Genomic DNA, 23,761 nt, shown 5'->3' with positions numbered 1-23,761 from the left:
GACTGCATAAATGTATTATTGCTTTTAAAAAAGTTACATATTGTGCATTTGTATTATACACATTATTGTACTAAAGCGATCTAAAAAGTTCATATCAATAAGTTTTCTCTTTGCACCACCAGGTGGCAGTCTTTGTACTTTCATTTCGAGGGTGCAGATTGCATACGTTTTATTAATATGTATAACTTAATTTATTTTATTAATAACTATAACTTTATATATATAGTTTAAAAATATGTACTATTTTCCCAAGTGTATACCCACATAGCAAAATTTCTCTGGCCCAGCTCTGGCCCACACAATCAGGTTTTGCTTGGCCCACATGCCGCAGTGAATTACGGTACATGACTGGACCAAATCTGGCTTCCAGACAAGGGCCAAACACGGACCATATCTGGGCCAAGTCTCAGCCAAGTTAATAACTCATAACTGGGCCTGAACTGGGCCAGATAGGTTGGTGTGTCACGATTGCAATGAAATTGATAAACCCATGGAGTGATGCGCTTTAGGCACACTATGGGCACGCTTTTTCTCAAAGTGACCCGATTGGTGGAATTTTTTTTTCTTTACTCAAAAATGATTTTAGTGTATTTTAAATGTGGGTCAAGACTGGCCAAACTCACTGTGGCCCACTTATAAAATTTTTAAATCTGGGCCAAATACTACGTTTTTCATCTGGCCCAAATCTTGTGTGCCGCCTTAAAAACGGTGCCACCTCTGCCAAACCACGGCCATGTTTGGCCCACATGCTGTATGCCAGTGCCGGATGAATGCCTGCTGTGCCAGCTTTTTGCCAAATCTGGGTCAGAATTCTTTGCTACTAGGGTATAACTACTACTGTAAGAAAATATCAGAATTCGGAACATACTTTCTGTATAATCTTTGCACGAACTGACCCGATCCAATCCTGTTTATATGAATTGAACCTGCTCCCGATCAGGTTTGACCTAGCAGAACTGTTGCCATGACAACAACTCTCGGATCAGCTTTGAAGAACGAAACGATCCTGGATCATGTCAAATCGTCAATAACCAAATCCAGCTAACTGAGTAATCCACGTACGAAGAACGGACCCCAGCACTCCAAGTTACTATTTTGACTGTTTACGTGTATTAAACTAATTTAATCCGTGAGATCAGAGAGGCCAGCTAGTGAATTGCTGTGCAGGTAAACCTCAATCCTCTGATCTCTAAAAGGTGCTCTAGCAATAGACACAAGAGGCCATGGTCTTTAGCCTCCTTGTTAGAGCAACCGACACCATTGCAGAAAGTTGCTGGTTCAATCCCAGCTTGGAGCGGGTTGGTTGGTGTAGGACCAGCAGGGATACATATGCAACACTAAATATGCTTCTTTTCAGCCTTCAGAAATACAATCATGAACCAAATCTAAGACAGAATATTTTAAAAAAAAGTAAAGTTATTTTACAGTTTTATTTAGACTGTTGCATCAGTTAAAGTTAATTTAAAATGCTTCCTGTAGTAATCACCAACATAGAATCGGTTTAGGAATTATTGCAATTATTGAATTTATTGCAATTAACATAGTTCAGATGTACACAGGAATATTTATAAAAATATCGCATAGATTATTGGGTTTTTCTTCAAACAATCATCTTTTGTTCTGTGTCTCGCAGCCCCCTGTGTGCCCACCTATGTTGTGGCGACAACAAACTGTGACACATCCATCACCACTGTAACCTGGGATTCTGCTCGTGGTGCCAGCAAATACATTGTTCAGGGCAACAGCACATTGGGGAAACACAGCACATGCTCCAACACAGATACGACCTGCTCTTTCGCAGACCTGGAATGCGGACAGAATTACACCATAACAGTCACCGCCGAAGACAACAATTGCACGAGCTTGACCAGCGCACCTATCAATGTTACGACAGGTACTGATCACAGTTTTTTCATGTACACAATATAGCTAATTTGCTGTGTCAATTAAACAAAATGCACACATCCAGGCCAATAGGGGTCAGTATAAAGTCCAAGACTATAAACACAAGCAAGAGCACATTTAAACCACTCCACAATAAACATTGTATAATATAAAGTGTAATGAATAATCTACCTATTGTCAGGAGAGCTGGAATCAGAGAGAGATCGTGTGAGTGCGTGTCAATAGCTTATCTAAGAGCTCATAGTAACCTGTATTAGCTACCTCTTTGCAAATATTGTTGAGCAAATTTAAAGTTTAACAAAACCACTATCTGTTTGTATCCCCCTTTACCAGTTCCTTGCCCACAGTCTAATCCAGGGGTCACCAAACTTGCTCCTGGAGGGCCGGTGTCCTGCAGATTTTAGCTCCAACCCTAAACAAACACACCTGAACAAGCTAATCAAGGTCTTCCATGGTATACTTGAAACATCAATGCAGGTGTGTTGAGGCAAGTTGGAGCTAAACCCTGCAAGGACACCGGCCCTCCAAGACCGAGATTGGTGACCCCTGGTCTAATCTTATGTGAGTGCATGCAAATGACACAGTCATATCTAATAGCTCATAGTAACATGTATTAGCTACCTCAATATTTTGGAGCATGTTTGAACGTTTGTTTAAGGGAAGCACATTTATAAACTGTGATCAAATCTGACTGGAACTTGCTTTTGATTTTATTGCACACCTTCCACCCAATCAGAATCGGAAATTTACCATTTCTGCAACTATAGTGGTGTATTAACAAAACTACTACCTGTTTGCATCCTTCTTTACCAGTTCCATGCCCACAGTCTAATCTACAAGCAACTCTGGACTGTAGCACAGACTCGGCTCTGATCTCATGGATGCCCGGTAATGGTATTCTGAATTATAGTGCTTCTGCAGAAGGGTTTGATGTAAATCATAAAGTCAGCTGCAGTACATCTGGCTCCTCCTGCAATGTCACCAACTTGCACTGTGGCAACCGTTACCAAGTTCTTGTGGAGGGTGAAGGGCTCACTTGTCCATCCCAATCAGATGAATGGATTGCCCTTAAAACAGGTAACGAGTTCAAGCCACTACTTTTATGCTATTCAACAACAACAACAACAACAAAAGATAAGGTAGTATGTCGACATGTGAGCTGATTTTCTTTTGCTTCTCCAGCACCATGTCCACCGGCTCAGGTATCCATCCAATCGTCTTGTACCTCAAACACTGTGTCCGTTTCCTGGCAATCCTCCCAGGGCGCCTTGACATACATGGCTGTCGCTGAGGACAATGGAGGTCATAAGGTGACTTGTGACACTGCCCAGCTGACCTGCAATATCACTGGCCTGCAGTGCGGACAGACTTATCAGATTTATGTATCTGGTGTGGATGGCAACTGTACTGGTCCCAAGAGTGAAGTTCACGTTCTTGAAACAGGTAACAAGTTCTTTCTGAGTCTGAATAATGCTGCAAATCCTCCCAGAATGCTACTGCAGCTGCAAACACTCTAGAGCTGCATCCCAAATGGCACACTATGCACTCATGCACTATGCACTTACACACTTAACAGGATAGTATATGTATGTAGTGGCGTCCCAAATGGCACACTAATGTTTTTTTTATTAAGCGGAAACTCAAACCGTTTCCCTGATGACGTTTGACGGTTGCCAAATCAGTAAAATAAACGACCTAATTATCAAATAATACCTGCCGTGAGTGTAACCGCATTCACCATCGGGAGGCGCTATAATCACTCTCGTAAGAGAATTTTGCTTTCACCATCCAAAATAAAGTTATTCAACATGTGCATCCGATAGCTCCGCCCCTTCCGCTACGTAAGCAAACCTGCGGTCGTTGAGTGTGTGAAGTGTCCATCATTACACACTTCATTTTAGCGGCTGAATGAGTGCATCATCCGGGGAATTAAAGTGCACTTATTATTGTTAGAGTTTTCAGCGTGAACGCACTACTCACACTATTTATACTATAAAATGGCGAAGAATAGTGTATAAGTATGCGATTTAGGACGCAGCTTAGGATTGAGGCTAAATATTTTGCACAGGGAAGACTTACTATAAAGCTTTCAATGTAGTCAGTTGTCTGACATGTCTATAATAAAGGAAGTGATACACCATGCTGAGAGTTGCCAAGTTTAGTGTGTTTTAAGGTAACTTCGTCAAGCATCTTTTTCACTTACTTTTGGAGCGCCTTGAACTGCTGATTTTTTTAAATATCTTTATGAACTAGTGGTCCAAAGAGCACTGGCATATTGACTCCTGAAGCATTTTTTAATTTGTTTCTTGATTTTATACATGAAAGTTTGCCCTTGGCTGAAATATTTGCAGTGTTTTTCACCCACATGCCATTAACACAAAGTAACACTACTGTTGCCTTTCATAGTCACTAGCTCTTTAGTGGGAGTTTGGTGGGTCTAGATCAGGGGTCACCAATCTAGGTCCTGGAGTGCCGGTGTACCGACAGGGTTTAGCTCCAACTTGCCTCAACACACCTGCCTGGATGTTTTAAGTATACCTAGTAAGACCTTGATTAGCTTGTTCAGGTGTGTTTGATTAGGGTTGGAGGTAAAATCTGCAATACGCCGGCCCTCCAGGAACAAGTTTGGTGACCACTGGTCTAGACTTTTAAGATAGGTATAGTGACCTTTGAACTCTGTGCTTCCTTCAGCCCCTTGTGTGCCACAGAATGTGCAGACTATCCTGAAGTGCCAGTCCTCTGTTCTCAACATTACCTGGCAGCAGCAAGGTCAAGCCAATTATTACCATGCCACAGTGAAGAGCAGTGATGGTAAAGTATTGGGGTGTGATTCTAATGTGACTCAATGCCAAGTTCCCCACATCCGCTGCGGCTTGACTTACAGCGTGACAGTGGTCGCTTATAGTCAAACCTGCAACAGTTCACAAAGCTCTGTGCAACATGTCACTTCAGGTACACATATGCTGTATAATACTTACATATGGCATTGAATTCAATTTTTGGAGGTCTCTTACGCTCTTTTCTACATCCTTCAGCCGCCTGCCCACCACGTATGGTCTTCCCATACTTGGACTGTGACTTAAACACCTTATTTGTGTCCTGGGACTCTAGTGTTGATGGTGTCCTCTACATTGCGAAGGCCTTTTACTCCAATAACAACCACGATTACTACATGTGTAACACCACAGAGACCAGCTGCAATATCAGTCTGAGATGTGGCATGAATTATAATCTGACAGTAGTACCATTAAGAGATGGCTGCATTGGGGCAAATTCACCAGTTCACCATGTTATTGCAGGTTAGTCTTATTGAATGTAGTTGTAATACCTAATATTAGGTATTCCACCACTTGATATTGATCCTGCTTGTCTTATCAAAATTAACTTTAGCGATGTGTGTTTGTGTGTAAAGCTCCTTGTGCTCCGCTTATGTTGGATGTTGAGATGGACTGCTTGTCTGATTCGGCTTGGCTGACGTGGGAAGAGTCAACTGGGGCGGAGCTCTACATTGCCACGGCAATGGACAGTGATGGACAGTTGTACCAGTGTAACTCAACTGAGAACCAGTGCACAGTGGAAGAGCTAGAATGTGGAAGATTCTACAACTTCAGTGTCACTGCTTCTAACATTCAGTGTGATAGTCTCATCATCAACACTTTGGAGTCCCAAACAGGTAAGAGAGTGCAGTTTTGAAGGACATCGTCCAGGACAACATAATTTCAAATGTTCTGTCTCTGTCGTCTCTTTCAGCCCCTTGTCCACCTCAAAATGTGATCACCTCAGTGGGTTGTGACACTGGTTCAGTGACTGTGTTTTGGGATGAGAGCGTTAGCGCATTAAGCTACACTGCTACCTTAGAGCGTACAGACGGACAGACCATCTGCTGCACTGCAAACTCCACTTCCTGTGAGGTCACTTCAATTCCTTGCGGACAGATGTATGTCCTGACAGTCACTGCTGAGGGACAAAAATGCAACAGCTCTCAGAGCACCGAGGTCATCGTACGTTCAGGTAACATTTACATCTGATTATTTAAAGTAATTAAATTCCCCGTTACAGTGGTAATCTCCCAAATTTTGGTAATGGTTTACAGAATTTAAATGCCCAAAAATACTAAAAGCTGATTCGTACTTCTGCGTGTAGTGCATGCGCTCTGGCTCAGCCTTCCTGCGGTCGCATTGTTCTCACCATAACTGATGCTAACGCTGACGCGCACCTCTCAAAAAGTGTAACTACATGTCACAGCGACATATGCAGCAAGCTCTGTGATTGGTTGGCTTGGTAGCTGTGACCAGTGTGGGTGGGACCAAGAGCCGCGTGAAGCCTATGGAGCAAGTGTTTACAACCCTGCTGAAAAATCCAGCTTAAACCAGCCTAGGCTGGTTGGCTGGTTTTAGCTGGTCGACCAGGCTGGTTTTAGAGGGGTTTTGGCCATTTCCAGGCTGGTTTCCAGCCATTTACAGCCTGGTCTTAGCTGGCCAGCTAAATCCAGCTAAAACCAGTGTAACCAGCCTGGTTTAAGCTGGACGTAGCTGGTTTTGGCTGGGCTCCCAGCCTGGTTAGGCTGGTCAAGCTGGTTTTAGCTGGTCATCTCCCAGCCTGACCAGTTAAAACCAGGCTGGAAATGGCTTGAAACCAGCCTGGAAATGGCCAAAACCCCTCTAAAACCAGCCTGGTCAACCAGCTAAAACCCGCCAACCAGCCTAGGCTGGCTTAAGCTGTTTTTTTTCAGTAGGGAAGTTTTGAGCCCCATGAAGTAGCTCTATATCAGGGATCACCAAACTTGTTCCCGGAGGTCCGGTGTCCTAATCAAACACACCTGAACAAGCTAATCAAGGTCTTACTAGGTACACTTGAAACACCCAGGCAGGTGTGTTAGAGCAAGTCGGAGCTAAACCCTGCAGGGCACGGGACCTCCAGGAACGAGATTGGTGACCTCTGCTCTAGATGGAAACTGTCATTTTGTGTTGACCTTATGATTAATGTTGTTGCATATCCAACGGTTTCTGCCTCTAAATGAGTTTGAGAAACTTGTATATTAAGGTAGTGTTCAGAACACTACCTTCCAGCCTCCACCGCGGTGACTGAAGCTCTGCACAAGACTTTTGGCCAGCGGAGAAATTAAAATGGTCGTGCCCAACTGAGTCTGGTTCTCTCAAGGTTTTTTTTCTTCACTCTCCTATTAGGTGAAGATTTTTTTCCCACTCCGCTGTCGCCACTGGCTCGCATGGTTCAGGATTGGTAGAGCTACGCATCGATGAATTTGCTCTTCTGTGTTTGAACTCTCAGTAATGATTTTAAACCACACTGAACTGAGCTAAACTGAACTGAACTTAAACACTAAAAACTGAACTACACTGTTCCAGTTACTATGACCATTTATGTGAAGCTGCTTTGACACAATCTACATTGTAAAAGCGCTATACAAATAAAGCTGAAATGCATTGAACAAACAAAACACTCTCAAAGAAACACGACACAGAGGAACATCAAAACCTTCTGCCAGCTAGCGTTTCAGAAGTGTTATTGCTGAGCAACACAAACAGCACGCAGATATTAATTCATGACTATGCACAAGGCAGGTGCCATGGGTCGCACCAATCACTGGAAGCAGAAGTATAAATCAGCCTTGAGGGAGTAATGGTACAAAGAAGTCACGGCTCTGCACATACCTCGGTTTTATGGTCAATATTAGCTTGGTACAACAAGAATAAGCATCAAATTCTGTTTAAAGTGGTTGATGGATGTGCATGACATTATACACTCATGTGTTTGCTGTGCCTCACACATGAATGCAGCTTATTAAAGACATTCCAAATCAGTGGACCAATCAGATCCTGCATTGTGAGATTCTGTTAACAGTAGCAAGTTGGCATGATTTATTTAGCATTCTATGCATTCGGTGTGAATGCCCCCTAAGTTGTCGCACTGCTGTGCTGTGTTTTTTTTTGCTGTATTCCTGCTGCACTGATTGTGTTAATTTTGTAGTGAATGAAACCATAATGTCTGTGACAGTTCAGGATGACTACATGTCCCGTTAGACCCCTAATAGACATCTTATCTCTCTTGTATATCTGCCTGGGGAGGCTCTTTTTTTCATTATATTGCCTTTCTGCCCACAGTACCCTGTATCCCTGAGAGTCTGAATTCCAATACAAGCTGCACTGATAATGTAGCCACCATGTCATGGGTGAGCAATGAAGCCGGTGAGCTCTACACAGTCCAGGCCATCAGCACTGATGGAGCACTGATGGACAGCTGCTCAGCGTTTGGTCAATCATGCGATCTCACGAATCTAGTGTGCGGCGTGCCGTACACAGCCACAGTAATAGCAGAAGACAGCATCTGCAGCAGCGCTCCCAGCCAAGCTGCTCCTATCAGGACAGGTAAGTGTAATTACATTGCCATGTGCTTCATAGAAGCTGCCGTGAAGAAACAGGATATTATTACATACAATAAACTCTTACGGTGCGTCCCAATTCGCATACTATCCATCCTAAATAGTATTCGAAATTGGCGATTACATACAGATTACACAGACTTGAACCAGTCTGATCTCACAAGGAAACAAAATTATGTTATGTTTTGTTAGTTTAGTGGCTAATTCGTATGAGTTCAGTCGATTTTAAAATGGAGGTGTGGCACCTAACCCCACCCCTAACCCCAACCGCCATTGGGTGATGAACAAATCGTACTAAATTGTACAAATTAGACTGTATGAATTCATACGAATTAGCCACTAAATCAAAAAGTTACGAATTGCCGTGAGATTGCGTTGATTGAACAGATTAACCTGCTGCTGCTGGACCGTAGTATACATATGCAAATTGGGATGTAGCATTAAACTTTTCCTAATCGCTTGATCTTGATTTGATTCACTTTCTTTATGTCTAGTACCTTGTGTGCCGGATTTTGTGACTGCTAATGTGATATGCCAATCGAACAGCCTGTTGGTGTCCTGGAAGAAAAGCATTGGAGCAGATTTATATACGGCTATGCTTGAGGACAGCAGCGGCCACTTTACTAGCTGTCAGAGCATGAACAACACCTCCTGTACAATTAATGGACTTCCCTGCGGTCAGACCTACCATATCAGTGTGATAGCATCTGACGGATACTGCGATAGTTTGCCTAGTGCTGTCATTGACACACATTCAGGTAGAAAGCAATGCGAACAGATCTACACAGACATACACCAAATTTATCGAATGTGATGAAGCAGTATGACAAGAACCAAAAAATGACAAACTGAAATGTATTTAATTTAACCCATCTCTTTATACATGTAGAATGGCACACATTACCATTTGGTATTTTTAAGAATACCCTTACAAAGTCCAAAAACTGACACTACATTCTGGGTTCTTTAACACAAATTTGGGTAAAATATGGGCCAACCTAATGGTTGTATTAGGTCGACGTTTTCCCCATATTTGAAATGGGTGGCCAGCTATGCTAGCAGTGAATATTTCAAAAGCTGAATTTGGACCTCAACATTTTTGGTACTTTAGTTTTTTGGATGTATCATGACATTTGTTTGTATTTCAGCTCCTTGTTTGCCTCGTAACATTCTGGCACTAATGGACTGTCAGTCTGGTTCGGCTATACTGTCATGGCAGCCAGGCACTGGAGCACTGCAATACACTGCCACAGCAGTAGCAGAGTCTGGTCAGAATGTCAGCTGTCAAAGCAACAATACCAACTGTGAGTTGACAGGACTTGCCTGTGGAGAGACCTACAACGTCACTGTGTTAGCAAAAGGACAGACCTGCAGCAGTGTTGCAAGCATGAACGGAAGCCTGAAGACAGGTAAGAACACCTTACAATACTGCAGCAAACACATAGAACACACCCCTACATCAGCAGCATGCTTTAAACCAGGGGTCACCAATCTCAGTCCTGGAGGGCCGGTGTCCCTGCAGGGTTTAGCTCCAACTTGCCTTAACACACCTGCCTGGATGTTTCAAGTATACCTAGTAAGACCTTGATTAGCTTGGTCAGGTGTGTTTGATTAGGGTTAAGTTAAAATCTGCTGGGCACCGGCCCTCCAGAAACAAGACCCAGACCCATTCACCAAGGTGAAATCAGAATTGACAGTACTTATACTCATATTGTGATTCTTGAACTGTAAAATTAATTTATGCAATCTATTCATCAGAAGAAAAATCTTCATTCCTTCTCTGATAATGTCAGATTGATGCCTTGGGCAGAATATCCTTAACCAATGCTCTACAACTATTATATTATTAGAGGATTTGTATAAAATAGTCCACCAGCTCTTCAATATTCTGTTTTAGCTGGAAACACACAGCAATACTTTAGTAAGGTTCAGAGCCGGCGCGTCCATAGAGGCGACCTAGGCAGCCGCCTAGGGCGGCTGAATAGAGAGGGCGGCATCCCCGACACTACCCTCATCTCTCACGCCCTCAGTTATATCAGGGTCTAGGGCGGCGTATGCGACACTACCCTCACCACCCGCGCCCTTATTTATATCCGCGTCTAGGGTGGCAGAATAGAGAGGGCAGCGTCCCCGACACTACCCTCACCTCTTGCACCCTCAGTTATATCCGCATCTAGGGCGGCGCCCGCGACACTACCCTCACCACCCACGTCCTTATTTATATCCGCGTCTAGGGCGGCAGAATAGAGAGGGCGGCGTCCGCGACACTACCCTCACCACCTGCACCCTCAGTTACATCCACGTCTAGGGCGGCAGAATAGAGAGGGTGGCGTCCCCGACACTACCCTCACCTCTCGTGCCCTCAGTTATAGCCGAATCTAGGGCGACAGGATAGAGAGGGCGGCGTCCCTAACACTACCCTCACCTCTCGTGCTCTCAGTTATATCCGCGTCTAGGGCGGCGTCTGCGACACTACCCTCACCACCAGCGCCCTTAGTTATATCCAAGTCTAGGGTGGCAGAATAGAGAGGGCGGCATCCGCTACAGCTCACTCACCCCCATCAACCCCCCCTTCACTTTAGGGTTGTGGGCGGCGTGACCGTCCTTTGCATAGAGCGGCAGTTCAGCTCGCTCTGGCCCTGGTAAGGTCAGCAAATAGTTTCAGTTTACAGGAACTAACTATACCCCTGACAGCATCCAACAACATACTGTGTCAAAAACCAGCACATTATACCAATAATATAGGAACGATCTTATAGCCCTTAGCAACACTTTCTGGACAAGTTAGTAATGCCCTGGCAACAACCTACAAATGCATTTTATACCAATGTACTGAATTTCTCTATCTTTCTTATGATCTCAGGTCCTTGTGTACCTCAGCATGCTGAAGTGCAATACAGCCTGTCTATCGGCCAGTTGTCCTGGGACAGAAGCAAAGGCGCTTCCATGTTCACAGCACAGGCTTCCACTGATCAGGGATCAGTGCTCTCCTGTTCCACCAGTGACACCTACTGTGCTCTTTATAACTTGTCTTGCAGTCAGACATATGAAATCACTGTAGCCGCACACAACAACATCTGCCACGGAGCTGCAGTGTCTGCATCAACTTTTCTTGAAACAGGTGCGCTATGTTTCCAGTTTTCACAGTGACTCAAAGCTAAACACTGCAGTTTTAAAGTACCTTTCGGCCTGTTTATATCTAGACTGTTTATTTTTTTTGATTGGTTCCATTTACATTTGACCATTGAAATGCATCATTGCAAAACATATGAGTCCGATCTTCAAATCCCATGCTCTATGCAAATTTCAATTTTATTTTATAGCATCAGATACACTTGACCCTCTTTTTGGTAGGAGTAAAATTTTCATATGTGGTTTCAATAAATAGATGCATTTATATGTATCTGTCCTGTTTTGTCTGGAATACGTCCCAGACCCCCTTCTGAAGTGGTTTGAGCAATCGGAGGGAATTAATACCTGTCTTTTTCGTGATCAGATAGCTTCTCAATCAGGAAAAAATGCATGAAGTAGCAAGTGTAAAGAACACTTTTGCATTGACATGCATGAACTGACTTCTGTGTTCTCCACCAGAACCTTGCCCACCTCATAATGTCCAAACCCATCTGAATTGCTCAAGTGATGTCGGCACGGTGTCTTGGGAAGTGAGTTTGGGGGCAGTGGCATACATGGTATTCCTGGAGGGTCGTAATGGTCAAAGTTTGTCTTGCCACACAACTGGTTCCAACTGTAGCGTGAAGGGGTTGATCTGTGGTACTGTTTACAACACTCAAGTACGGGCTCTTGGAAGAACTTACAATGGCACAGACAGCGAGACCGTGCTTCTCACATCAGGTAAGGCTTCTATCAAGCACAAAACATGAACTATATACATTTTTTTTGGCATAAACCAGTGGTTCCCAACATTTAGAACAACCAAAGATGTATGTTTCTGGAACCCACTACTATCTTTAATTGAACACATTATTTGTTATTGAACCTCAAATGCAAGTCAGACAGTTAACTGATCCCAGAGAGACACTAATTAAAGACTGAAAAGTATTAAAGAAAAATTAAAATCAAAATCCAGGCAGATGTCTTAAACTGATAAAGCAATCAGAGAACAGGCAAAGCCCGTTCAGACTAGACAATGCACAGGACAGATCTTCTGCAAAATTGAAGTTTTGCCCTTTTCCCCTGCAACATTTGTGTTAGATTTGACCGAATGCTAATGTGACCATGTCATGGTGATGTCAGACACAAGCACAGTGGTCGAATAGACAAAACACCTCCACAACTTCTCACTCCCTTTGTCTCGAGTGAATGGGCCTTAATTATGCATCCTTGTTGTTACTGTTTGATACCAGTAACAATATATTTACCTTTTTAACTATATTCAACTGATCCCTGAGTTCTTAATGCTAGAGGGAGAGAGTTTCAGAGCCTTGGGGCCACAACACAGAAGGCACGGTCACCTTTAGTCTTAAGACGTGTTCTGGGAATGGCTAAAAGATCTGTTCCCATAAAACCATTTTGCAGGAGTCCTGCTGATCATTTAAAGCACCCAAAACCCACATAATTACAACGCCCACATCAGCATTCTCCTTTTAAATCTTGTCGCTACACGTGTATTAAATCTTGGTCTGGTTGGATTGGGCTCTATAAGTGCAGATCAGATCAGAAAAGCAGTCATGAGCAGGCTTGTGATTTGCTGTTTTATCTTTGTGTTTAGCTCCTTGTCTACCAGTTTCCAGTTCAGTCACTGTTGATGTGAACTGTGAGCATGACACAGCAATGCTCAGCTGGGCATGGAGTGGCGGAGCTGAATCCTATGAGCTCACTGCCACCAGTAACGATGGCTACATTTCCACCTGCATTTCTCAAGAAAATTACTGTAACGTTAGTAATCTAGCCTGCGGACAGACATATAAAGTGAGGCTGACAGCAATCAATCATGGATGTCAGGTTACAGAGGAGACAGGAGTGACTTTCCAAACACGTGAGTTGCCATTTATTTATTTATTAAACTTGCAGTGTAACTGTAAAATTCAACTGGTAACTGGATCATCAAATGTACCTAATTTTTAATCCTTGCACTTTAGGTCCATGTGTTCCAATGCATGTAAATGCAAATCTCCAGTGCCAGTCTAACACAGCTGTAGTGACCTGGCAACAAAGCAGTGATGTGCTATACTACCTTGTTAGAGGCACCCTCAGCACTGGAGATACAGCTACAGCTTGTAACTCTACAACTGATGTGTGTAATATGACTGCATTAAAGTGTGGAGAGGAGTATGCATTCACTGTCACGGCCTATGGTAAACAGTGCAACAGTAACACCAGCAGCGCTGTGTATATTGCAACAGGTAAAGGATTCTGTCCTTCAAATGTCTTTTGTATATATAAAATTATATATGTATGTATATATATATAACAAAAAATTAGGCTCTAAGAACCATGACATATACTGTGTAAATTAAAATTAAAGCATGTTTGGTTAGGTTATTGTTAGAGGACTGGTGTCCTGCAGAGTTAAAGGGCCATGAAACCCCCTCGTTTCTGCAGGGTGTTTTCACACCTCTACTTTGGAAAAAGTCAGAAAAGTGGGCGTGTCCAGCTCTGTTTACTAAAGAGGGATGGTGTGGAAGTGTCTATTTGGGCACGCGCGAGTTTCAGAGTCAAAACACACACTCACACACACACATGCACACACGTGACTGTGTTTACATGGACATCTGTAGTCGAATTATTTGCCAAATTATTAAATGGTGGACTTTAACTGCAGTTTGGCTCTTTCATTCAGGGAATTCATTCATGCCCCTCGCGACAAACGAGATATTTGATTCGAGGAACTGCTGTAAGCGTGTATTTTTCATGCAATGTTTGATACCGCACGGCGAATGAGAGAAAAAAACCCTTCGCATTTCCCGGAAACTTAAATGAACATAGCAGGTAGCGTCAGAAAGCCGCGTGTGTTATTCCGGTCACAAAATGCAGTGAAAATCCTACACGAGGTTAAAGTTTGGTTGTGGTGCTAACATGTTTACACTCGGTGCAATAGTTAGTTCGATACGAACAAACTGAATAAACAAAGAGCACTGGTCGCTCACTTACCAAATCTGTAGAGACAGGACAATCACCAGCAACTAGAGCCGCGTCTTTATTAAGAGGAGACTACAAGCGAATCCGGATCTCAGCGTTTGCAGATGAGAACAGCTCTCAGGTAAACAATAATCCTCCTTAGACACGTAAGTTATTGTTGTCGAGCGTCGCGTACACTGTTAATCCACACGTGACTCCAGCTGAGCTCTCACAGAGAGAAAATGAAAACAAAACTTCACTGCAGCAAACTATAAAAGCAACACTTCACGCTTGTTTTGCCAACACAACGTGGCGTCTCTGTCGTCTAAACACTGTGACAGTAATGAATATTAATGAAGTTGCACAATAGAGCGCGCTCATTGGTTTGAACCAAGCTTTACTCATGCATTAATGCATCACACTGTAAGACATAATAAGACTCACTCTGGCACAGACGTCCAGTCTGCACGCTGGAATACATGCTATTATGTCATGACCGTGACGCAGCTTCAAAAATTCGTTTCAAACCGGAAGTACGAATTTGCTTGAAATAACGCAAAAACAACCAATTTACACTTTTTAGTGAAATATAGGTGTCCTAATAGTGTTTTTAGCAGTGTGGGACACATATACTACTGTCAACAGCTCAACACATGTGTTTGGGTGTTTCGTGACCCTCCAACTCAACACACTTGTCAGTAAGTTTCAAGGTAACCCAACCCCTGAAACAAGAAACTCCGGTTTGTATGGATTGATCATTGGTCTCACATTAATGTCCTAGCATACTTCAAGACTGAAACTACACATTATTTTAATGACAGCAACACAAGTTTGTAGGAAACTTTCCAAAAAGTACAGCACTCTTTGTGTAGTTAAGAAACGCAGTTTGTGTATTCAAAGAAATGAAAACCTCTTCTTTCTCCATTTCTTCAGAACCTTGTCAGCCAGCCCAGCTGACAGCTACAGGATCATGTGACAATAACACTGTTCATCTGAACTGGAACAACAGCAGAGGTGCATCGAGATACACCGTGCTTATCACAAGCAATCTAGGATACACAGAATCCCTCCAAACATCTGTACCTATGCTAACAGTGGATCTCCTCTGTGGACAAACCTACACCTTTAAAACAGTAGGGGAAAATGATATATGTGACAGCCTACCAAGCGCCCCTGCCAATTTTAGGACTGGTATGAACCAACACTCATAATGGCTGTAATAACAAGTGACAATTTCTGACTTGTTTTCTCATACTATTTTTGAGCTGTGTTACTGGGTTGTGTATCTATTGTGTGTTTGTTTTTTTTCTCTATAGCCCCATGTGTGCCGTACAACACCAATACCTTTGTGGAATGCCAGAATACCCTTGGTGCTGTCAGCTGGGCTGCCAGTGAAGGCGCAGAAATGTACACCGCCATTGCCACTGGACAGGATGGCCACACAAACATTTGCATAACGAATACAACGTCCTGCACCTGGGAGGACCTGCACTGCGGAGAAACGTATGTTGTCCAAATCATCGCCAGTGCTCAAATCTGCAGCAGTAAGCCAAGTGTAGGAACAAACATCCACATGGGTGAGTTGCTAAGAAATAAATAAGAGTAGAATTTCATGCAAAAACCCATTCCCTGTTCTGTAGATTTAGATCTAGATTGACTGTGTGCTTACACAATTGTTGGTTGTTAATCTACCAAGAGCTATTTTGTATTGTTTACAGCTCCATGCGTCCCTCACAAACTGGTGCCCTCGTATGATTGTGCCATGAAAGTAGCTTCCCTCAGCTGGGCCGCAAGTGAAAGTGCTCAGATGTACATGGTGTCTGCAGAATCAAACACCGGTCACCAGGTGGAACTCTCTACCAATGACACAAGTGCACAGATCTCTGAGTTCAAGTGTGGTCAGTCATACTCAATGACTGTGCAAGCTGTTGGACATATATGCTGGAGCACAGCCAGCAATGTTTCAGTGCTGCAGACAGGTTAGGATCCTCTCACACACATGCACAGACACGGTGTCAAAACATGTAGGCAACTTTTGGTTTCCTAAGGACAAAATTAGTTTGACCCACTTGTTGAATGACTTGGATTATGTTTGCAGAACCTTGCTCTCCGACATCTGTCACTGGGTTTACGGATTGCATCTCCAACATTGCTACAATATCATGGGACTCAGCTGATGGTGCCGAATATTACACGGCAACAGTGCAAGGCCCAACTGGGCTTTTGGGAACATGCATGTCGTGGTCAGCGAGCTGTGGCATGACTAAACTGTCCTGTGGTGTAACATACAATGTTAGTGTAGTTGCTTCCAATCGTCAGTGTAACTCAACACCCAGTGCCTTGTCTGCTCTAAACACAGGTAATGCATGCAAAGTAGCCTCGATATACATTTTACACACAATTAACCAGATTTCAGACACAACCTCAACATTTGTATTTAGCTAACACTAATGGAGTCTAGCTAATGAGCTTTACAGCTAAACTTTAAGCTGAACATATGCGGTGTGATTTTTGCTGTCAAACAAACTTGTACATAATTTATCCCATCGAGAGAAGTCTTGTGGAAATGTTGATGATCACACGAGCAAGGCTTGTACCATGTAAGAGGAACTTATGAGCCAAGTGATTCACAAGCTTCTAGTCATTCCAGTAGTCTTGAATTTTTGAGGTGTGTGTGTTTGATTAAGCTATTCTGATGATCTAACTAAAGTTGTCCAGTCCTCCTTCAAACATCCTTGCTTTATTATCAGCGTGATTGCTTCAGGATTTACCAGGTCATGAAATCATATCATATATCACTGCTTAAGAACTGCATGGACATCTTTCGACCATCAGAATTTGCACCTTTTATGTCCGACGTTACTACTCTGATATATAAAAGCACATTGGAGACAGAAACCAGAGGCTTTGGTTTTTAGTGTAATTGTTAGAGAACTTGCCTCCCATGTCAGATCCTATTGACAATCAAAAACTGGCAAGTGTAGAACTGGAATCCATTGGTGCAGTGACCCTAATGTGTGTGTGGTTTAAAAAAATGGTTACTATGACCTTCATCTGCATTTCAAGGTATAAATGTTATGCTATCAATAGCTATTTTTTTTGTGAATTTACCTAACTTTCTCTATTTTTCTCTCTCTAGTACCCTGTGTTCCTACAGGTGTGTCTGTGGTGATGGACTGTGCAACTGCGGAAGCTCATGTGTCCTGGAATGCAAGCATGGGGGCGATGTACTACACTGTGTACGCCTGGAGCACAACATTCAATTTCATATCCTGTGATAGCTCTGGACCTGATACACACTGCATTCTTAGTGATCTGATCTGTGGAGATAATTACACTGTTCAGGTGATTGCTGTTGGAGATCAATGCTCCAGCTTGCCCAGTCAGACGGAACGCTTCCGAACAGGTATGGTAATGGTTTGGTTTGTTGTTCTTGATCAGGTGTGTCTAAACTTGTTACTGGAGGATCACTGCCCTGTAAATTTTAGAACAGGCTTAAATTAAACACATCTAAATGAGCTATTCAAGGTTTTCTGACTCATTTGAGGTCCTATACTAAGTGGCATTCTTTAATGATGTAATGCTGCTTTGACCAAGTATATAGCCCTGCAACCCAAAGAGCTCCAAGAGGGAGGTACTTATGCCAAAAGTAGGTCGGGAGATCTCCTTATGTGTGGTACCTTTACTACAAGTAGGTTAGCAGGTCTCCATGTGAGAGAGGCTTACTCCACAAGTAGTTTGAAAGTTGTCCAAGTGAAAGGTACTTAAGCCACAAATAGATTAGAAGGCCTCCAAGTGGGAGAGACATAAGCCCCGTGTAGGTAGAGAGACCTCCAAGTGGGAGAGACTTACAACACAATTAGGTTGTGAGCTCTCCAAATGAGAGAGAATTACACTACAACTAGTTTGGAAGATCTCCAATGGGAGGGACTTACACCACATGTAGGTAGAAAGATCTCCAAGTGAGAGAGACTTACACCTAAGATAGGTTGGGAGATCTCCAAGTGGGAGTGACATAATCCACATGTAGGTTTGGAGATCTCCTTAAGGGTGAGACTTACAGTATGCTACCTATAGAATGGAAGATCTCCATGTGAGAGAGACTTACACCACAAATAATTTGGGAGACCTCCATGTCAGAGGGACTTATGCTACATATAGAATGGAAGATCTCCAAGTGGGAGAGATTTACCCCACAATTAGGTTGGGAGATCTTCAAGTGGGAGGTACTTACTCCACAAATAGATTGGAAGGTCCCCAAGTGGGAGGGAAATAAGTCATGTGTAGGTAGGGAGATTTCCAAGTGGGAGGGACTTATGCTACCTATACAATGGAAGATCTCATTGTGAGAGAGGCTTACACCACAAGTAGGTTGGGAGATCTCCAAGAGGAAGAGAATTACACTACAAGTAGTTTGAAATATCTCCAATGGGAGGGACTTAAGCCACATGTTTGGTTGGAAGATCTCTAAGTGGGGAGACTTAGGCCAAAGATTGGTTGGGAGATCTGCAAATGGGAGAGACAAAAGCCACATGTAGGAGGGACTTTGGAAATGGACGTTAGGTTAAGACTAGAAGAGTTTGCAATTGTGGCTACTGAAAATGTGAACAACATGGTGTCATTTTTGTGATGCCTTGCACTTAACTGTAGGGGATAGGTTCAGATTGGGTGTTGGTAGGGTATGTGTAGATGTTACTTTACATGAATCAGGACTGAGAAATGCTGGGTTACTGTAAGGGATAGGTTTACAGGTTTATTGTGTGTACAAGACATTAAATCAATCAATCAATCAATCAATCAATCAATCAATCAAACAATCAAAAGCCCCAGGACATTTGTACAGCCCACTTAGAGCTCAAACCCCACCCATTTGAAAGGGACCTGTCCATTGGAGATTTAGTTTAGTTTAGATAGACAGTTTATATCTAAATTGCTTTGACTGTGAAAAGTCAGTTGCAGAGCAGTCTCAGTATTGTCTCAGAAGTAACTGAATTGATTAGCTGTGATGACATCCTATAGTCTTGTGGACTTAGTGGCCATTTTAAGTCATGTGTGCATGAAGTGTGGCATTTGGGCTTGAGCCAGAATATACCAAGTATGTTGGTTGAAGCTAAAGTTTGCAGGGCATTAGCTCTTTAGAACAGCTTTAGACACCCCTTTTCTAGATAAAAGAATAGTTTATCATCTTTTGCTTTTTCTATTTTGTTTTAACACTGTGTTTTGTATAACAGATTATATGTTTTTGTCTTCTTAAGTTCCCTGTGCCCCAGTAGTTACTGTTACACAGCTTGACTGCTACACTGACTCTGTACTGCTGCAATGGAAACCCACCATTGGTTCAATTTCATACACTGCTAATGCCAGAACAACACAGGGGCTGCTTTCCACCTGCTCCAGCAACTCTACTAACTGTAAATTGAGCAATCTGACTTGTGGACAAACATACAATGTTACCATGGTATCATATGATGGACATTGTCTAAGCAGACCTGGCACACCTCTGGCAGTGCCGTCAGGTAGGAAAGAGAAAATTACTTAAAATGCAACTTCCACATTTACATTTTACATTAACATTTAGTCATTTAGCGGACGCTTTTATCCAAAGCGACTTACAAATGAGGACAAGGAAGCAATTTACACAGCTATAAGAGCAACAATGAATAAGTGCTATAGGCAAGTTTCAGGTCTGTAAAGTCTAAGAAGGAAAGTATTAGTATTTTTATTTATTTATTTATATATATATATTTTTTGAGTACAGTTAGTGGTATATCCAGAGGCAATTGCAGATTAGGAAGTGAAGTGGAGACTAAATAGTTGAGTTTTTAGCCGTTTCTTGAAGACAGCGAGTGACTCTGCCGTTCTGATGCAGTTAGGGAGTTCATTCCACCAACTAGGCAGATTGAAGGAGAGCGCAACGCAAGTCACAGAACACAAGTTTCTGGAGGGCACATACATCTGCAGAAGTGAGAGCAGATAAGAAGGAGCAATGCCAGAAGTCGCTTTGTAGGCAAACATCAGAGCTTTGAATTTGATGCGAGCAGCAACTGGCAGCCAGTGCAAACGGATGAGCAACGGAGTGACATGTGCTCTTTTAGGTTCATTGAAGACCACGTGTGCTGCTGTGTTCTGGTGCAGCAGGAGCACATGTCGCTTCCACTTTGTAAACCTACTTTTTTAAAAGCAAATTCACAGGAATGCAGGCATATGATGTTCTTTACTTTGTTTTTCCAAAAAAAAAAAAAAGTAATCTATTGAAATAATTTAAACATTTTCTTAACAATGGCTCTTTAACATGCTTTATTCTCTCGCTCTCTCTTTTCTTCTCTCCCTGTGAACAGTACCCTGTCCACCCCAGAATGTGCTTTCAAATATGCTCTGCTCTTTAAGTTCTGCCAATGTGCAGTGGAGTCCAGCTATGGGAGCAGAATCCTATGAGGTGCATGCTATTAGTGCAAATGGCCTAACAAATGGATGCAACAGCACAAACACTTCCTGTGTTATGCCTAATCTTCATTGTGGCTCCGTTTACAACATCAGTGTGCTTGCCCTTGGTCATCACTGTAATGTGTCCAAGAGTGCAATCACAACACTGCATTCAGGTAGGCAACTGCACAATACATTGCATCTTTACCATAGTGAGTGTGAGAAACTCTCAAATGCAATTTCAGAATACAATCCTAGGCATAATCTTCCATTTTTCCACAGTGCCATGTGTTCCCAGTCAAATTCATGCAAACCTGAGCTGTGGATCTGGTATGGTTGATGTGTCCTGGCAGCCTAGCCTGGGAGCTTCGTCTTACAACGCTGTCGCTCAGGGCAAAGGGGGCTTTGCATCATCCTGTAACAGCAGTGGAACCACTTGTAAATTGACTGATCTTCTGTGCGGACTCACTTACAGCATCAGTGTGTCGGCCTCTGATAATGTCTGCACCAGCGTACAGAGTAATAGCATAAGTCTGGACACAGGTGGGATGACTGATTGCAAATAATTTACTGATATTTACTTGAATACCCAATAAAACAAGCTAATTCCTGCTTGTCTATCCCATAACATTTGTGTCTGAGCAGTTCCATGTAAGCCACAGAAAGTCATCGGTCAGATGGAGTGCAGCAGCCACACTGGAATAGTGTCTTGGGAACAAGGGGAACTCGTTGCTTCGTACCTGGTCTTCGCATCAAGTTCAGATGGGGACCAAAAGCATTGTACCAGTCCCACCACCAGCTGCAGATTACCCAGCCTCCATTGTGGCCAAACCTACAACCTCACAGTCACTGCACAGGATAGCCAGTGTGACAGTCAAAATGCCCTTGCACAGTTACAATCAGGTTAGATGATTTTTTTTTTTAACAATGTGATGTTTAATAAAGTTTTGGGAGGAACATGCACAGATTATTGACAAGGCTAATTCATGATTGGCTCCTATCCCTCAGTTCCATGTCCACCTACCAGTGTGCAAGCATCTCTTGTGTGCCTGTCTAACTCCGCGGCTGTAACTTGGCAAAGTGCCAGTGGGGCGCTGTCCTACCAGGCTGCGGGCATCACAGTAGATGGAGCCCAAAGAGCCTCCTGCAACAGCAATGTGACGCACTGTAACCTGGAGCACCTGAGCTGTGGACAGACATACAATATCTCTGTGCTTTCCATGGATCAAGCGTGCAGCAGTGAATATAGTTTGTTCACACAACTGACTACTGGTAAGTGGTAAACATTCATTTTGTTTTGCATTTGCAAAAACTGTGTAATTTTAAGGTTGTGTTTTTAAAAAGTCTAAACCAGCCCTACTGAAAAAAACTGCTTAAACCAGCCTAGGCTGGTTGGCTGGTTTTAGCTGGTCGACCAGGCTGGTTTTAGAGGGGTTTTAGCCATTTCCAGGTTGGTTTCCAGCCATTTCCAGCCTGGTATTAGCTGGTCAGGCTGAGAGATGACCAGCTAAACCCAGCTTGATCAGCCTAGACAGGCTGGAAGCCCAGCCAAAACCAGCTATGTCCAGCTTAAGCCAAGCTGGTCAAGCTGGTTTTAGCTGGATTTAGCTGGTCATTTTCCAGAAATGGCCAAAACCCCTCTAAAACCAGCCTGGTCGACCAGCTAAAACCAGCCAACCAGCCTAGGCTGGTTCAAGCTGGATTTTTCAGCAGGGAGGGGTCTTCATTCTTGTACATTGTACTCCATTACTTGTTTAAACTCCTTGCTTGGGAGTAAAAATTACAATCAGGAGCGCAGGAGCAGGGTGACAAATGTCTGCAAGAAGGTAACTCTCTAGGACAGTGCTCACCAAACTTGTTCCTAGAGGGCCGGTGTCCTGCAGATTTTAGCTCCAACCCTAATCAAACACACCTGAACAAGCTAATCAAGGTCTTTCTAGGTATACTAGAAACATCCAGGCAGGTGTGTTGAGGCAAGTTGGAGCTAAACCCTGCAGGGACACCAGCCCTCCAGGATTAAGATTGGTGACCCCTGCTCTAGGAGCTGGTTGGAAACTCTAGATGGAACAACTGTAGCATTTTAAACAATCTCTTTGTTAGAAAGGTAGCCACATGGCAACAACCACTTAAACTACGTTTCCAATGCATAGCATGGTAAGGTATGGTTCAGTGTGGTTTGGTTTGTTTGCATTAGCACTGGAGTTTAGTGAGTGTGATTTTGCCAAGAAGGATGTGATCATGGATTAAAAATCTATGCGGGTCCTGCAACATCATTCCTATTTTAAAATGTAATCCACATCTAAACCCTACCCCTAAACCTAACTGAACTGTAAACTATTCCCAAAAATCAGAGGGGATTAATAGTTGGATAAGAGTGATGTAGAAGCATGCAATCTTAAGTAAGACTTAACTTAATATAAACTGTGAACTTATCCCTTTAATCTGATTGGATAATTAGGGTTAGGGTTGAATGTGGATTCAGGAACATGTCTAACATGGTCAAATCACACCAAACCAGTGGATTACCTCTTAAAATGTGTAGTTGTGCCACTTCTACTGCTGTGACATCCTTATAAACGCAACATGTGGCACAAACCAACCATCAACACAGAGGCAACGGGTGGTACAATGATGGAATTCTTGAGCAGGGGCTGCTGACTATTTAAATATAGTGGGTTAAGTGTCTTGTGTCACAAATCTAATGATGTTGGTAGTGATGCTATTCTGAGAGCAGTCGATGATCAGCAGTTTTATACATCATCTTTTGGTAACAGTATTGCTTGCTTGGAACCTCACTTGAGGTGGTACTAAAACAAACCAGGTACATAGTTCACTCTCAAAAATAAAGGTACAAGAGCTGTCACTGGGGTGGTACCTTTTCAAAAGGTACATATTTGTACTTAAAGTGCATATATTGGTACCTCAAAGGTATATATTAGTAACTAAACATTGAAT

General features: G+C 43.0%; 1 protein-coding gene across 2 annotated transcripts in view; it reads left to right on the top strand.

Annotated features, from left to right (window-relative positions):
• Nucleotides 1–23,761, top strand: part of fndc7b (fibronectin type III domain containing 7b) — a 59,707-nt gene that overhangs the window by 26,012 nt on the left and 9,934 nt on the right. For both annotated transcript variants that reach the window (XM_002665313.8, XM_073939657.1), the window contains 24 exons: nucleotides 1,634–1,894; nucleotides 2,719–2,982; nucleotides 3,088–3,348; nucleotides 4,597–4,857; nucleotides 4,941–5,204; nucleotides 5,318–5,578; nucleotides 5,656–5,916; nucleotides 8,028–8,291; nucleotides 8,800–9,063; nucleotides 9,454–9,714; nucleotides 11,169–11,426; nucleotides 11,897–12,157; nucleotides 13,035–13,301; nucleotides 13,405–13,668; nucleotides 15,317–15,574; nucleotides 15,700–15,960; nucleotides 16,102–16,362; nucleotides 16,482–16,742; nucleotides 17,523–17,789; nucleotides 19,639–19,899; nucleotides 20,722–20,982; nucleotides 21,089–21,349; nucleotides 21,452–21,709; nucleotides 21,815–22,078. In XM_002665313.8, the coding sequence (XP_002665359.4) occupies nucleotides 1,634–1,894; nucleotides 2,719–2,982; nucleotides 3,088–3,348; nucleotides 4,597–4,857; nucleotides 4,941–5,204; nucleotides 5,318–5,578; nucleotides 5,656–5,916; nucleotides 8,028–8,291; nucleotides 8,800–9,063; nucleotides 9,454–9,714; nucleotides 11,169–11,426; nucleotides 11,897–12,157; nucleotides 13,035–13,301; nucleotides 13,405–13,668; nucleotides 15,317–15,574; nucleotides 15,700–15,960; nucleotides 16,102–16,362; nucleotides 16,482–16,742; nucleotides 17,523–17,789; nucleotides 19,639–19,899; nucleotides 20,722–20,982; nucleotides 21,089–21,349; nucleotides 21,452–21,709; nucleotides 21,815–22,078 (6,285 nt within the window). The remainder of the gene's footprint in view (nucleotides 1–1,633; nucleotides 1,895–2,718; nucleotides 2,983–3,087; nucleotides 3,349–4,596; nucleotides 4,858–4,940; nucleotides 5,205–5,317; nucleotides 5,579–5,655; nucleotides 5,917–8,027; nucleotides 8,292–8,799; nucleotides 9,064–9,453; nucleotides 9,715–11,168; nucleotides 11,427–11,896; nucleotides 12,158–13,034; nucleotides 13,302–13,404; nucleotides 13,669–15,316; nucleotides 15,575–15,699; nucleotides 15,961–16,101; nucleotides 16,363–16,481; nucleotides 16,743–17,522; nucleotides 17,790–19,638; nucleotides 19,900–20,721; nucleotides 20,983–21,088; nucleotides 21,350–21,451; nucleotides 21,710–21,814; nucleotides 22,079–23,761) is intronic.

The sequence above is a fragment of the Danio rerio genome, chromosome 23 (genome assembly GCF_049306965.1).
Source record: "Danio rerio strain Tuebingen ecotype United States chromosome 23, GRCz12tu, whole genome shotgun sequence".
Lineage (NCBI taxonomy): Eukaryota > Metazoa > Chordata > Actinopteri > Cypriniformes > Danionidae > Danio > Danio rerio.
Note: the sequence above shows the minus strand (reverse complement) of the source record. Positions and strands in the feature narration are given on the sequence as shown.